The following is a 15619-nucleotide window of genomic DNA, read 5'->3' as shown; positions in this document are numbered from 1 at the left end:
AAAAACGCCCCGATGTACGCACATAATACACGCCCCGATGTAACACACACAATAAACGCCCAGATGTAACACACACACAAGACACGCCCAGATGTAACACACACACAAGACACGCCCAGATGTAACACACACACACACACACAAGACACGCCCAGATGTAACACACACACACGACACGCCCAGATGTAACACACACACACACACAAGACACGCCCAGATGTAACACACACACACACACAAGACACGCCCAGATGTAACACACACACACAAGACACGCCCAGATGTAACACACACACACACACACACAAGACACGCCCAGATGTAACACACACACACAAGACACGCCCAGATGTAACACACACACACACACACACAAGACACGCCCAGATGTAACACACACACAAGACACGCCCAGATGTAACACACACAAGACACGCCCAGATGTAACACACACAAGACACGCCCAGATGTAACACACACAAGACACGCCCAGATGTAACACACACAAGACACGCCCAGATGTAACACACACACAATACACGCCCAGATGTAACACACACACAAGACACGCCCAGATGTAACACACACAAGACACGCCCAGATGTAACACACACACACAAGACACGCCCAGATGTAACACACACAATACACGCCCAGATGTAACACACACAAGACACGCCCAGATGTAACACACACACACAAGACACGCCCAGATGTAACACACACAATACACGCCCAGATGTAACACACACAAGACACGCCCAGATGTAACACACACAATACACGCCCAGATGTAACACACACACAATACACGCCCAGATGTAACACACACACAATACACGCCCAGATGTAACACACACACAATACACGCCCAGATGTAACACACACACAATACACGCCCAGATGTAACACACAATACACGCCCAGATGTAACACACACACAATACACGCCCAGATGTAACACACATAATACACGCCCAGATGTAACACACACACAATACACGCCCAGATGTAACACACACAATACACGCCCAGATGTAACACACACAATACACGCCCAGATGTAACACACACAATACACGCCCAGATGTAACACACACACAATACACGCCCAGATGTAACACACACACAATACACGCCCAGATGTAACACACAATACACACCCAGTTGGACTTTTGAAAGCCTCATTTACATAAATACAAAAATGGTCATAACTTGGCCAAAAATGCTCGTTTTTTTTAAAATAAAAACGTTACTGTAATCTACATTGCAGCGCCGATCACAGGCAATAGCAGATAGGGGTGCAAAATCTGGTGACAGAGCCTCTTTAACATGACGTGTAATGGCCACTGGCAGACAGACCGGCACAGAGAGAGACAGGCACACAGAGGCACGCAGACAGAGAGAGACAGGCACGCAGAGGCACGCAGACAGAGAGAGACAGGCACGCAGAGGCACGCAGAGGCAGACAGACAGACAGAGACAGGCACGCAGACAGAGAGTGAGAGAGAGACAGGCACGCAGAAGCAGACAGACAGAGACAGGCACGCAGAGGCAGACAGACAGAGAGAGAGAGACAGGCACGCAGACAGAGAGAGACAGGCACGCAGAAGCAGACAGACAGACAGGCACGCAGAGGCAGACAGACAGAGACAGGCACGCAGAGGCAGACAGACAGAGACAGGCACGCAGAGGCAGACAGACAGACAGAGAGAGACAGGCACGCAGAGGCAGACAGACAGAGAGAGACAGGCACGCAGAGGCAGACAGACAGAGAGAGACAGGCACGCAGAGGCAGACAGACAGAGAGAGACAGGCACGCAGAGGCAGACAGAGAGAGAGAGACAGGCACGCAGAGGCAGACAGAGAGAGAGAGACAGGCACGCAGAGGCAGACAGAGAGAGAGAGACAGGCACGCAGAGGCAGACAGAGAGAGACAGGCACGCAGAGGCAGGCACGCAGAGACAGGCACGCAGAGGCAGGCACGCAGAGACAGGCACGCAGAGGCAGACAGAGACAGGCACGCAGAGGCAGACAGAGACAGGCACGCAGAGGCAGACAGAGACAGGCACGCAGAGGCAGACAGAGACAGGCACGCAGAGGCAGACAGAGACAGGCACGCAGAGGCAGACAGAGACAGGCACGCAGAGGCAGACAGAGACAGGCACGCAGAGGCAGACAGAGACAGGCACGCAGAGGCAGACAGGCACGCAGAGGCAGACAGGCACGCAGAGGCAGACAGGCACGCAGAGGCAGACAGGCACGCAGAGGCAGACAGGCACGCAGAGGCAGACAGGCACGCAGAGGCAGACAGGCACGCAGAGGCAGACAGGCACGCAGAGGCAGACAGGCACGCAGAGGCAGACAGGCACGCAGAGGCAGACAGGCACGCAGAGGCAGACAGGCACGCAGAGGCAGACAGGCACGCAGAGGCAGACAGGCACGCAGAGGCAGACAGAGACGCAGAGGCAGACAGACACGCAGACAGAGACGCAGAGGCAGACAGACACGCAGAGACAGGCACGCAGAGACAGGCACGCAGAGGCAGACAGACACGCAGAGACAGGCACGCAGAGGCAGACAGGCACGCAGAGGCAGACAGGCACGCAGAGGCAGACAGGCAGACACAGGCACGCAGAGGCAGATAGACAGACACAGGCACGCAGACAGGCAGGCAGCCACTCACCCGCTCCAGGTTCAGAATCGTTGCCATTTGGGAGAGCCGAGCAAACTTATCACGGATGGTCCATGTTGTAACCGTAGTGAGATACGCAATGAGGGAGCGCAGCTCCTTGTCAAACTGCAGCCCACCAAGCTGTAAGGAGAGACGCAGTAAATCACCGCCCCACAATCCTGTCCGCCTGCACCCCATGGGTGACCCCAGATCTCCCTGCACACAAACGTCTGGACTTTATCCAGGTCTATAACAGAATGTCCCTCCTCGCGGCAGCGGCTGATCATTTATGAATATGACATACGGCAGCCATATGCAATGGATCAGAGATGGCGCCGGGTGGTCACACTTTCACTTACCCTGCTGAATGTGGATTTTAAAACCACCTTTTCCAGTTCCATGGCTATAAGACTGGTGAGCAGACTGGTGAGGTTCTCATAGATGATGGGGGAGAGGCCGGCCTATGGGGAGAGACACTGCTAAATAACCCTATGAGAGCAACGGCTGACACTGAAAAGGGTCCGGCCCAGGTGTAGTGACAGGTCCGATGACGACCCCCCCACACAGATGATGACCCCCCCACAAGCCACCGATGATGACAAGCCACCGATGAGGAGCACCCACCTTAAACTCAGACATGAGCTGTTCCAGGTTCACTATAAACTGCTGCACCCACGGGTCGTTGGCTTCATAGTCGTTAAATTCCTCCTGGGACAAATAAGGAAATAAAATCATTTAGTTCTGGGATTAAATTACCTATGCATCCCCCCCCTAATCCCTTAACCCCTCACCTCCTCGATGTTGTGTGACACGGACAGGAAGAGGTTAATCCACGGCTTGACTTGAGGTTTAATGGCTGTGCTGTTCAGCTCCCCCAGACCTTCCTGTCCCAGGAGAAACAGAGGGATGTCACGGTCCCCATCCAGAACTGTCTAAGTACAGAGCGCGGTCAGGGGCCACGGACTCACCTGCAGGAGGTCTCGGAACTTGTTTGCATCGGAGGCCATGTCCGCGAGACCGCTCTCAATCTTGGCCTTCGCTTGGTCTCCTCCAAAGTCTTGACTAAACAACTTTCTGCAGTCATTCTGGAACAAATGATAGAACACGTGGGGAGCGTGCGCACAAAGTAAAGAACATTGAAAATATGGAGCGGGTTCATGGGAAAAACTCCTGATTTACAGCCATTTTTTTTTAGCAGCTTGCATTTTTTGCGACTGTTTTTGGAGCTGTTTTTTTATAGTCAATCGAAAACAGCTCAAGAAGTGACATGCACTTTTCCGTGCACGTTTTTAAAACGGCCGCGTAAAAACACGCCCTGTCGGAACCGAACGCCATTTTTCCCCTTGAAATCAATGGGAGGCGTTCTGCTTCCGCGTTTTTGGCCCGAAAAATGGCCAAAAATAAGCCGTGTGAACATCCCCTAAACAGGTTACACAGGAGACGCCACTAGAAAAGGGGGCGCTACCACTGGATGAGTCATCGGCTATATGGAGCTGGGAATTTATACTGACTTAGATCTCCGCGGTCTAATTTGTTACCTTGGGTTATCGCTCAGACAACTACACAGTGAAGAAGCCCTAAACATCAGTATTGTAGCCCCGGACACCACAGGTGGGTAACGTGTAGCCCCGGACCCCACAGGTGGGTAACGTGTAGCCCCGGACCCCACAGGTGGGTAACGTGTAGCCCCGGACCCCACAGGTGGGTAACGTGTAGCCCCGGACCCCTCAGGTGGGTAACGTGTAGCCCCGGACCCCTCAGGTGGGTAACGTGTAGCCCCGGACCCCACAGGTGGGTAACGTGCAGCCCCGGACACCACAGGTGGGTAACGTGCAGCCCAGGACACCACAGGTGGGTAACGTGCAGCCCAGGACACCACAGGTGGGTAACGTGCAGCCCAGGACACCACAGGTGGGTAACGTGCAGCCCAGGACCCCACAGGTGGGTAACGTGCAGCCCAGGACCCCACAGGTGGGTAACGTGCAGCCCAGGACCCCACAGGTGGGTAACGTGCAGCCCAGGACCCCACAGGTGGGTAACGTGCAGCCCAGGACCCCACAGGTGGGTAACGTGCAGCCCCGGACCCCACAGGTGGGTAACGTGCAGCCCAGGACCCCACAGGTGGGTAACGTGCAGCCCAGGACCCCACAGGTGGGTAACGTGCAGCCCAGGACCCCACAGACTTAGGAGCTTCCTCGGCCCTGACCTGGTTCCCCCTGTAATGTTCGGCTTTATAATGGGTGATAACAGGGCAGGTTTCAGGGTTGTGTCCGCAGTGTGTCATTCCCAGCAGCCTCTTGTCCTCTCACCTCCAGGTTCTTCTTCAGGGTCATGATGTTCTCGCTGCACACTTCCACATTATTCAGAGACACCTAGAAAAGACAGCGGGGTTTGTTATCGGCAGTGACCATGGCCGCTTCCCCTCACCCGTGACCCGGCATCTTACCAGGAAAGACATCTTGGCCTCATCGTTACTTTCGATGCCCTTGGTATCAAACTTGCCCTGCTGCAGACTGCTGTGCACGATGCTGACCGCGCTGGTCACGCCACGCTGGATGTCCTGTAACGTCGTGGCCGGGAAGCCCATTCTCAGCTTGTTACACAGAACCTCTCTGCAATGAAGGGCGCTCAGACTCATTATACAGACTATGGACCCCACCAACAAGTAACGTCTCAGATCTCAGAATTACAGTTTGGCTGCTCAGTACAGATATAATCTATATATAAGGTTCTGCATTCTGCTCCAACAGTAATCGTGGACCCGCAAGTTCAGAAGCCAGGAGGAGCAGGATATCCAGCACTCTGTAAAACAAACTATTTGGTCATTTGAAAAAAAGACAATTAAAATGATAATCCCAGGACCGCGCTTACGCGTTTCACACCTCTAGGGTTCTTAATCCTCGCAAGCTTTCTGCAGTCAGCAAGCTATGAAGAACCCTAGAGGGTTGAAACGCGTAAGCGCGGTCCCGGGATTATTTTAATTGTCCGGTCTTTTTTTTTTTTTAAAGGACCAAATAAACGGTTTATTTTACAAAGACTGCTGGATATCCTGCTCCTCCTGCTGTCATCCAAGGAGAAGTCCTGAGTCCTCTACGAGCACCATCACCATTCATAACGTGGTCTAGACATACACATGGAATAACGCGCTGAGCGAACCCTTGTATATACATTTACTACAGTGTTTAAGCCGAGCCTCAAGGTCACCTGAAGTCCGACTCCATCATGGTCGTGGACAGGTTAATCATGGCACACAGACAGTCAATACTGGAGCTGGACAGCGCGCGCCCGATACATTTCTTCACGATGTAAAAGACGTCGTCGACCATGCTGGATATGAGCTGCCCCCGCTCACACGTGTCCATGGCCACAGCCTACACAGGAGACAAGCAGGGGACACGTTACCTTTATTGTGTGATACCGAGAGTGACGGCCGAGGGCGCAGCTTCCCTTATTCCCAGTTACACCAGTACTCCCATCCCCCACATTGCCCAGTGTGAGTACCCCTTGAAGAAGTGATTTGCGTCAGGGCGCTACACTGGGCACGCGGATCGCGCTGCACGTACGGGTAAAGCCGCCTTGTTGAGGAGATTTATCTACTTTGATCTTTTCCTGCATATTTGATAGGACCAAAATGTCTTGACCGCGGAGCTGAGGAGCCGTTACACTGTGCTAGTCATGCCCTTCTTTGCGGATATATAATAATGGCTATTTACAACCCCTTTTTAACCCCTTCCTGCCGCAGCCATTTTTTGCATTTTCACTTTTGTTTTTTCCTCCCCACCTCCCAAAAGCCAGAACTCTTATCTTTCCATCAATATTGGCGTACGAGGGCTTGTTTTTTGCAGGACGAGTTGCAGATTTTCACAGCACCATTTTTTGTACCGTATAATGTAGTGGAAAACGAGAAAAAAATATATGTGGGGTGGAAGAGGAAAAAACAGCGATTCCTCAACCTTTTGGGTGGTTTTGTTTTTACTGCGTTCACCGTGCGGTAAAAGCGGCGTGTTACCATTATTCTGCCGGTCATTACGATTATAGTGATGCTAAATTTATATCGTTTTCTTTGTTTTACTACTTTTACAAGGAAAAAACTGATTGTTAAAAATAAAATTTGCGTTTTATTGCCACATTCTGAGCCAGAACGGTTTTCTGTCGATTTAGCCGTGTCAGGGCTTATTTTTTGCGGAGCGAGCTGCAGTGGCGAGGAGCGTGGTGCGGAGCGAGCTGCAGTGGCGAGGAGCACGGCGAGCTGCAGTGGCGAGGAGCGTGGTGCGGAGCGCGGCGAGCTGCAGTGGCGAGGAGCGTGGCGAGGAGCGTGGCGTGGAGCGTGGGATCACCTGCTCTGCGGTTTCCTTGTCCTGTGAGATCGAGGTTGATGGTATTGCTCAGTGTGATATTATAAACCTCCTACCCTCCCCTGCCGATCTCTCCCCATATCTAGGCTCCGCTTTGTCTGTACCTTGTTGACGGACTCCCTCATGTAGTATTCCTCCATGGTGATGTAGCACCCGATCAGCTCCTGCATGGAGCGGCTGAGCAGACAATGTTTAAACAACTTCTCCAGATTCCGCTGATGTTCTAAAACAGAAAGAGAAGCGACGGAGGTCGGGAGTAACCATGGAAACGAATAATATGCTGCATTTACACATCACACTGCCCACATAGAGGTCTAGTGACCGCGACACAATCACTCCATCCCCCGACACTGAGGGTTGGTCACGGCAGCAGCATGGCGGGGTTATATAGGAGGCGATTACCTTGCTTCACGTCCTCTTCTGCCATAGAGTCTCCAACCTCAAAGTCCGATGTGATGCGCCGTTTAATAAAGCGGAGGTAAAGCTCCGTCCGGGCACTCATCAGGGTCACCTCCGCCAGTATAGGGTCCAGGTCCCTGTGATGCATGAACGACGTACACAACAGGGTCACAATGTAAGAACTTCATACAGCGGAGTCCCAGCCCCCCGGGATCCGCGGTTTGGGTTACTCGCGGTCGGCGCTTTGCACTGGCTGCATAATCCTGTGTTGGCATCTAAAAAACACTCCCAATTCAAACGACAGCGGTCATTTATACGGGTTTTGCTACTTCAGACATTTATGTTCTATCCTTAGGCCACAACGGTTTGATAGAGGAGCCATCACTGAGGACCTGCGAGCCGCTCAGTCAGGAAGTGTAACAGAGAGAGCCGGAGCCATCACTGAGGACCTGCGAGCCGCTCAGTCAGGAAGTGTAACAGAGAGAGCCGGAGCCATCACGGAGGACCTGCGAGCCGCTCAGTCAGGAAGTGAATCCTTTACGTGTGTTTGTGTTTTACTTTTTTTTTTTTCTGACTTTTTCTTCTCTATGGGGGCTGCCATTTTTTTTTCATCTCTGCATCTGTCGATTAACGACACATAAAGAGATGGAATACGGCACATACAACCCCATAGAGACTGCGAACGGGAGCCGTTCCATTCTCTGCAGTGTACGCCGTCTGTGTGGGAATGGCGCATGCGCCGCTCCCACACAGTCCAAAAGGAAGGTCTTTGGCAGAGCGAAATCCAGCGCCATTTTCTTGTGGACCGGAAGCCGCGGCCGGACAGTAAGATGACGACTTCCGGTTGCGGCTTCCGGACATGTGATTGGAAGCGAGCGGAGGGAGCGGCGGCGGCAGGAAAGTTATGTTCGTGTTTCAGTGTGTGTTTACCACTGTATGTAAGCCAACTACACTGTGTGTTAGCTCAAAAAATGGCGGGGCACAGTGTAGGAGGTTAGAACATTCAATCCCCTCCTTTCTCCCCGCACTAGCCAGAATAATAAAGGAGGGGGGATTCTGTGGGGACACTAGAGCGAGTGTGTCTACTCAAATTTTGCAGCATAAAGCAATGAGGTTGCTTTACCACATGCCAATGCTGCAATTTTGGGACTTGCTCCCTCTAGTGACCAGCACAGGGAAATGTTATAAATTAGAATCTAATTTATAATATTTCCTGACTTGTGAAAAAATTAAAAAAAATTAGAACAATGTCTAATCATGTATATAATAACTGTTTAACTAAAAAAAAAAAAATAATTCTAGCAACACATTCCCTTTAAGGTGGGAGGGCGGTGAATGTCGCACATGTTGGTTATAGGGCGTTTCCTTCTGAAATACTGGGAGAATGGCTAAACTAAACCCTTATCTCTGTATGTACAAATAGAGAGAAAATTGCATTGAAGAAAGAACAAAAAAGCAGCGCTGATCAGGTCTCTACGGCTGCGTGAGGAGTTCAGAAAACATAGGCGGCTCCAGGGCTCCTGCGCATGCCTGGGAGCCGTCCTGTTCACCGTCATTACATCAGGCGTGAGGAGGCCGGACTGAGAGCTCCTGCGCATGCTCAATGTGCTCCCCAGAGGACCCGGCCGGCGTATTAAGGGAAATGCAACTGCGCAAGCGCCGCCACCGCTGCAGGACCCTAGCGGTGGCTGCAACCATTTCCAAACAAACCAAAAGACATGGGGTGGAGCGGATGAACTAATTAGGAATTTACAAATAGGCATATATTTCCATATGCAAAAACTTAAACTATGATCATGGAGATGGGAATACCCCTTTACAGAGGCTGCCACCAGATTATAAGTTCCCGACCTCCTATATAATGTGATCAGCGCTGTAATGTAGATAACAGTGGTCCTAGTAATAAAGAGGCTATCACCAGATTATAAATGTCCTGTCTCCTACATAATCTGATCGGCGCTGTAATGTAGAGAACAGTGGTCCTAGTAATAAAGAGGCTGCCACCAGATTATAAGTGCCCGACCTCCTATATAATGTGATCAGCGCTGTAATGTAGATAACAGTGGTCCTAGTAATAAAGAGGCTATCACCAGATTATAAATGTCCTGTCTCCTACATAATCTGATCGGCGCTGTAATGTAGAGAACAGTGGTCCTAGTAATAAAGAGGATGTCACCAGATTATAAGTGCCCTGTCTCCTACATAATGTGATCAGCGCTGTAATGTAGATAACAGTGGTCCTAGTAATAAAGAGGCTGTCACCAGATTATAAGTGCCCTCCCTCCTACATAATGTGATCAGTGCTGTAATGTAGATAACAGTGGTCCTAGTTCCTAGTAATAAAGAGGCGGTCACCAGATTATATGTGTCCTGTCTCCTACATAATGTGATCAGTGCTGTAATGTAGATAACAGTGGTCCTAGTAATAAAGAGGCTGTCACCAGATTATAAGTGTCCTGTCTCCTACATAATGTGATCGGCGCTGTAATGTAGATAACAGTGGTCCTAGTAATAAAGAGGCTGTCATCAGATTATAAGTGTCCTGTCTCCTACATAATGTGATCGGCGCTGTAATGTAGATAACAGTGGTCCTAGTAATAAAGAGGCTGTCACCAGATTATAAGTGCCCTGTCTCCTACATAATGTGATCAGTGCTGTAATGTAGATAACAGTGGTCCTAGTAATAAAGAGGCGGCCACCAGATTATATGTGTCCTGTCTCCTACATAATGTGATCAGTGCTGTAATGTAGATAACAGTGGCCCTAGTTCCTAGTAATAAAGAGGCTGTCACCAGGTTATATGTGTCCTGTCTCCTACATAATGTGATCAGTGCTGTAATGTAGATAACAGTGGTCCTAGTAATAAAGAGGCGGCCACCAGATTATATGTGTCCTGTCTCCTACATAATGTGATCAGTGCTGTAATGTAGATAACAGTGGTCCTAGTAATAAAGAGGCTGTCACCAGATTATAAGTGTCCTGTCCCCTACATAATGTGATCAGTGCTGTAATGTAGATAACAGTGGTCCTAGTAATAAAGAGGCTGTCACCAGATTATAAGTGTCCTGTCTCCTACATAATGTGATCAGCGCTGTAATGTAGATAACAGTGGTCCTAGTAATAAAGAGGCTGTCACCAGATTATAAGTGTCCTGTCTCCTACATAATGTGATCGGCGCTGTAATGTAGATAACAGTGGTCCTAGTAATAAAGAGGCTGTCACCAGATTATAAGTGCCCTGTCTCCTACATAATGTGATCGGCGCTGTAATGTAGATAACAGTGGTCCTAGTAATAAAGAGGCTGTCACCAGATTATAAGTGGCCTGTCTCCTGCATAATGTGATCGGCGCTGTAATGTTGATAACAGTGGTCCTAGTAATAAAGAGGCTGTCACCAGATTATAAGTGTCCTGTCTCCTACATAATGTGATCAGCGCTGTAATGTAGATAACAGTGGTCCTAGTAATAAAGAGGCTGTCACCAGATTATAAGTGTCCTGTCTCCTACATAATGTGATCGGCGCTGTAATGTAGATAACAGTGGTCCTAGTAATAAAGAGGCTGTCACCAGATTATAAGTGCCCTGTCTCCTACATAATGTGATCGGCGCTGTAATGTAGATAACAGTGGTCCTAGTAATAAAGAGGCGGTCACCAGATTATAAGTGGCCTATATTGTACATGATGTGATCGGCGCTGTAATGTAGATAACAGTGGTCCTAGTAATAAAGAGGCTGTCACCAGATTATATGTGTCCTGTCTCCTGCATAATGTGATCGGCGCTGTAATGTAGAGAACAGTGGTCCTAGTAATAAAGAGGCTGTCACCAGATTATAAGTGTCCTGTCTCCTACATAATGTGATCGGCGCTGTAATGTAGGGAACAGCAGTGGTTTTTATTTTGAAAAACGATCAATTTTGAGCAATTTTAGATTTATGATAATTACTTTCTTAATAGACAACTGGGCGTGTTTTTACTTTTTTACCAACTGGGCGTTGTACAGAGAAGTGACCAATTGGCATCATACACTTCTCTCCATTCAGCAGTACTCGCAGCACAGCGTGATCTCGCGAGATCACGCTGTACTGTCACATACTCCCACATTAACTTTACTGAAGTGTCATGGGAGTGAATAGACGACACCTCCAGCCAGGACGCCATGTCTATTCAGACTCCCGACACTTCGGTAAAGTTTCTGTGAATGACAGCACACATGATCTTGCGAGATCATGATGTGCTGTGTGAGTATGTCCCCAATGCTGATTGGTCACTTCTCTGTACAACGCCCAATTGGTAAAAAAGTAAAAACACGCCCAGTTGTCTATTAAGAAAGTAATTATCATAAATCTAAAATTTCTCATAACTTGCTCAAAATTAATAGTTTTTCAAAATAAAAACCACTGCTGTTCCCTACATTACAGCGCCGATCACATTATATAGGAGGCCGGGCACTTATAATCTGGTGACAGCCTCTTTATTACTAGGACCACTGTTATCTACATTACAGCACTGATCACATTATATAGGAGGCCGGGCACTTATAATCTGGTGACAGCCTCTTTATTATTAGGACCACTGTTCTCTACATTACAGCGCCGATCACATTATGTAGGAGACAGGACACTTATAATCTGGTGACAGCCTCTTTATTACTGCAGAAAAGCGACAGCTCAGATATTACCGCAGGAAAGTGACAGCTCAGATATTACCGCAGGAAAGTGACAGCTCAGATATTACCGCAGGAAAGTGACAGCTCAGATATTACCGCAGGAAAGTGACAGCTCAGATATTACCGCAGGAAAGTGACAGCTCAGATATTACCGCAGGAAAGCGACAGCTCAGATATTACCGCAGGAAAGTGACAGCTCAGATATTACCGCAGGAAAGTGACAGCTCAGATATTACTGCAGGAAAGTGACAGCTCAGATATTACCGCAGGAAAGCGACAGCTCAGATATTACCGCAGGAAAGTGACAGCTCAGATATTACCGCAGGAAAGTGACAGCTCAGATATTACCGCAGGAAAGCGACAGCTCAGATATTACTGCAGGAAAGTGACAGCTCAGATATTACCGCAGGAAAGTGACAGCTCAGATATTACCGCAGGAAAGCGACAGCTCAGATATTACCGCAGGAAAGTGACAGCTCAGATATTACCGCAGGAAAGTGACAGCTCAGATATTACTGCAGGAAAGTGACAGCTCAGATATTACCGCAGGAAAGTGACAGCTCAGATATTACCGCAGGAAAGTGACAGCTCAGATATTACTGCAGGAAAGTGACAGCTCAGATATTACCGCAGGAAAGTGACAGCTCAGATATTACTGCAGGAAAGTGACAGCTCAGATATTACCGCAGGAAAGTGACAGCTCAGATATTACCGCAGGAAAGCGACAGCTCAGATATTACTGCAGGAAAGTGACAGCTCAGATATTACCGCAGGAAAGTGAAATCTGAAACACTTTTTCAAGAAAACCGCTGGCGCTGCTATTTTTTGAACAGCCGGATGTTCCTTTTCTTTACTTTCTGTAATATCTGGAGAAATGTTCTTATTCCTGTGATTTGGAATTGAATGTGTAATATTTCCAGTGCATTTAGGCAAATAAAAGTTCTTAGAATGATCTTGATTTGCTTTTTTAGCACTACTGTACGCCCCCCTGGGGTTCACCGAATCCATCCGCTTGCTTGGTTACTCACCTGGGCTCAATCTTGTCGGACGATGACGCTCGGATCATGCAGCTCTGCACCTGCAGCAAATCCCACCGTGTGTTACACATATATACATAGTAAAGCCCCGCAGATCACCTGTGCCCCTCATTACCCCACATACACCTCACCTTCCCATGGTAGTCTCTCTGCTGTATAAACTTGTCGACCACTCTCTCCACCTGCCGGTCGCACTCGGCTTGCAGGTGTTTGATGAGCATGTAGAGCCGCCCCGGGCCATAGTACGTCTCTAGAATGGGTTGATGAGTCTCCACTATCCGTGCAATACCTGAAACACAGAGGCAGTGACTGGGACACTTCAGCAACTCCAACAGCACGATCACTGAACGCACAGGATAGAACAGCTCAATGGTGACCGGTAACAGCTGCACCCCAGGGGTTCTCAGCCTTCTACTGCGGTCTCATCACTGGTCCATGTCAGGGCCAAAATGTAAAGAATTTATCTCAATGCATCAGTCAACTTAAAATGAGAAATTATGTTACTAAACCAGCGACTGTTGTAACATGTGATCAAAATTGTAGCCATGTAGTCAAAACTACCCCTCTAGGGGGCGCCTCAACAATAACCGGGGGCACCTCACAGTAATATAAGCACTTTACTTACCTTCAAATAGCAGGGTAAGCGTATCTGCAAATAAGAGGGTCGCTCGTCGTTCACTCCCCTCTGACCCCAGAGCCAGAGCCAAGTTCTCTTCAGCCTTCTTAGCCACCTACATAGTAGAGACCAAAATCAGCCAGGGGACATTAACTGTAGGGAGGCGCGGGAGCAGTATGTGGAGGCAGCAGAGGGGTGCGGGAGCAGTATGTGGAGGCGGCAGGGAGGCGCGGGAGCAGTATGTGGAGGCAGCAGGGAGGTGCGGGAGCAGTATGTGGAGGCAGCAGGGGGGCGCGGGAGCAGTATGTGGAGGCAGCAGAGAGGTGCGGGAGCAGTATGTGGAGGCAGCAGGGAGGTGCGGGAGCAGTATGTGGAGGCAGCAGAGAGGTGCGGGAGCAGTATGTGGAGGCAGCAGGGAGGTGCGGGAGCAGTATGTGGAGGCAGCAGGGGGGCGCGGGAGCAGTATGTGGAGGCAGCAGGGGGGCGCGGGAGCAGTATGTGGAGGCGGCAGGGAGGCGCGGGAGCAGTATGTGGAGGCAGCAGGGAGGTGCGGGAGCAGTATGTGGAGGCGGCAGGGAGGTGCGGGAGCAGTATGTGGAGGCGGCAGGGAGGTGCGGGAGCAGTATGTGGAGGCGGCAGGGAGGTGCGGGAGCAGTATGTGGAGGCAGCAGGGGGGCGCGGGAGCAGTATGTGGAGGCAGCAGAGAGGTGCGGGAGCAGTATGTGGAGGCAGCAGGGGGGCGCGGGAGCAGTATGTGGAGGCAGCAGAGAGGTGCGGGAGCAGTATGTGGAGGCAGCAGAGAGGTGCGGGAGCAGTATGTGGAGGCAGCAGGGAGGTGCGGGAGCAGTATGTGGAGGCGGCAGGGAGGTGCGGGAGCAGTATGTGGAGGCAGCAGGGGGGCGCGGGAGCAGTATGTGGAGGCAGCAGAGAGGTGCGGGAGCAGTATGTGGAGGCAGCAGGGAGGTGCGGGAGCAGTATGTGGAGGCGGCAGGGAGGTGCGGGAGCAGTATGTGGAGGCGGCAGGGAGGTGCGGGAGCAGTATGAGGAGGCGGCAGGGAGGTGCGGGAGCAGTATGTGGAGGCAGCAGGGGGGCGCGGGAGCAGTATGTGGAGGCAGCAGAGAGGTGCGGGAGCAGTATGTGGAGGCAGCAGGGAGGTGCGGGAGCAGTATGTGGAGGCGGCAGGGAGGTGCGGGAGCAGTATGAGGAGGCGGCAGGGAGGTGCGGGAGCAGTATGTGGAGGCAGCAGGGGGGCGCGGGAGCAGTATGTGGAGGCGGCAGGGAGGTGCGGGAGCAGTATGTGGAGGCAGCAGGGAGGTGCGGGAGCAGTATGTGGAGGCGGCAGGGAGGTGCGGGAGCAGTATGTGGAGGCAGCAGAGAGGCGCGGGAGCAGTATGTGGAGGCGGCAGGGAGGTGCGGGAGCAGTATGTGGAGGCAGCAGGGAGGTGCGGGAGCAGTATGTGGAGGCGGCAGGGAGGTGCGGGAGCAGTATGTGGAGGCAGCAGAGAGGCGCGGGAGCAGTATGTGGAGGCAGCAGAGAGGTGCGGGAGCAGTATGTGGAGGCAGCAGGGAGGTGCGGGAGGTAGTATGTGGAGGCGGCAGGGAGGTGCAGGAGGTAGTATGTGGAGGCAGCAGGGAGGTGCGGGAGCAGTATGTGGAGGCGGCAGAGAGGTGCGGGAGGTAGTATGTGGAGGCAGCAGGGAGGTGCGGGAGCAGTATGTGGAGGCGGCAGGGAGGTGCGGGAGCAGTATGTGGAGGCAGCAGGGAGGTGCGGGAGCAGTATGTGGAGGCAGCAGGGGGGTGCGGGAGCAGTATGTGGAGGCAGCAGGGGGGTGCAGGAGCAGTATGTGGAGGCAGCAGGGGGGTGCGGGAGC

At 51.1% G+C, this 15619-nt stretch overlaps 1 protein-coding gene across 2 annotated transcripts in view; it reads right to left on the bottom strand.

The window, feature by feature from the left end:
• The window catches only part of COG4 (component of oligomeric golgi complex 4), a 44835-nt gene that overhangs the window by 1382 nt on the left and 27834 nt on the right, over nt 1-15619 (bottom strand). Inside the window, exons 6-18 of one of the 2 annotated variants that reach the window (XM_075838250.1) lie at nt 13757-13862; nt 13263-13420; nt 13123-13172; nt 7432-7565; nt 7134-7252; nt 5879-6045; nt 5121-5286; nt 4984-5046; nt 3643-3759; nt 3466-3558; nt 3299-3382; nt 3034-3135; nt 2687-2815 (exon numbers count right to left, since the gene is read on the bottom strand). In XM_075838250.1, the coding sequence (XP_075694365.1) occupies nt 2687-2815; nt 3034-3135; nt 3299-3382; nt 3466-3558; nt 3643-3759; nt 4984-5046; nt 5121-5286; nt 5879-6045; nt 7134-7252; nt 7432-7565; nt 13123-13172; nt 13263-13420; nt 13757-13862 (1488 nt within the window). The remainder of the gene's footprint in view (nt 1-2686; nt 2816-3033; nt 3136-3298; nt 3383-3465; nt 3559-3642; nt 3760-4983; nt 5047-5120; nt 5287-5878; nt 6046-7133; nt 7253-7431; nt 7566-13122; nt 13173-13262; nt 13421-13756; nt 13863-15619) is intronic. The other variant, XM_075838251.1, reaches the window with a different exon arrangement.

This window comes from Rhinoderma darwinii, chromosome 9 (assembly GCF_050947455.1).
Source record: "Rhinoderma darwinii isolate aRhiDar2 chromosome 9, aRhiDar2.hap1, whole genome shotgun sequence".
Classification (NCBI taxonomy): Eukaryota; Metazoa; Chordata; class Amphibia; order Anura; family Rhinodermatidae; genus Rhinoderma; species Rhinoderma darwinii.
Note: the sequence above shows the minus strand (reverse complement) of the source record. Positions and strands in the feature narration are given on the sequence as shown.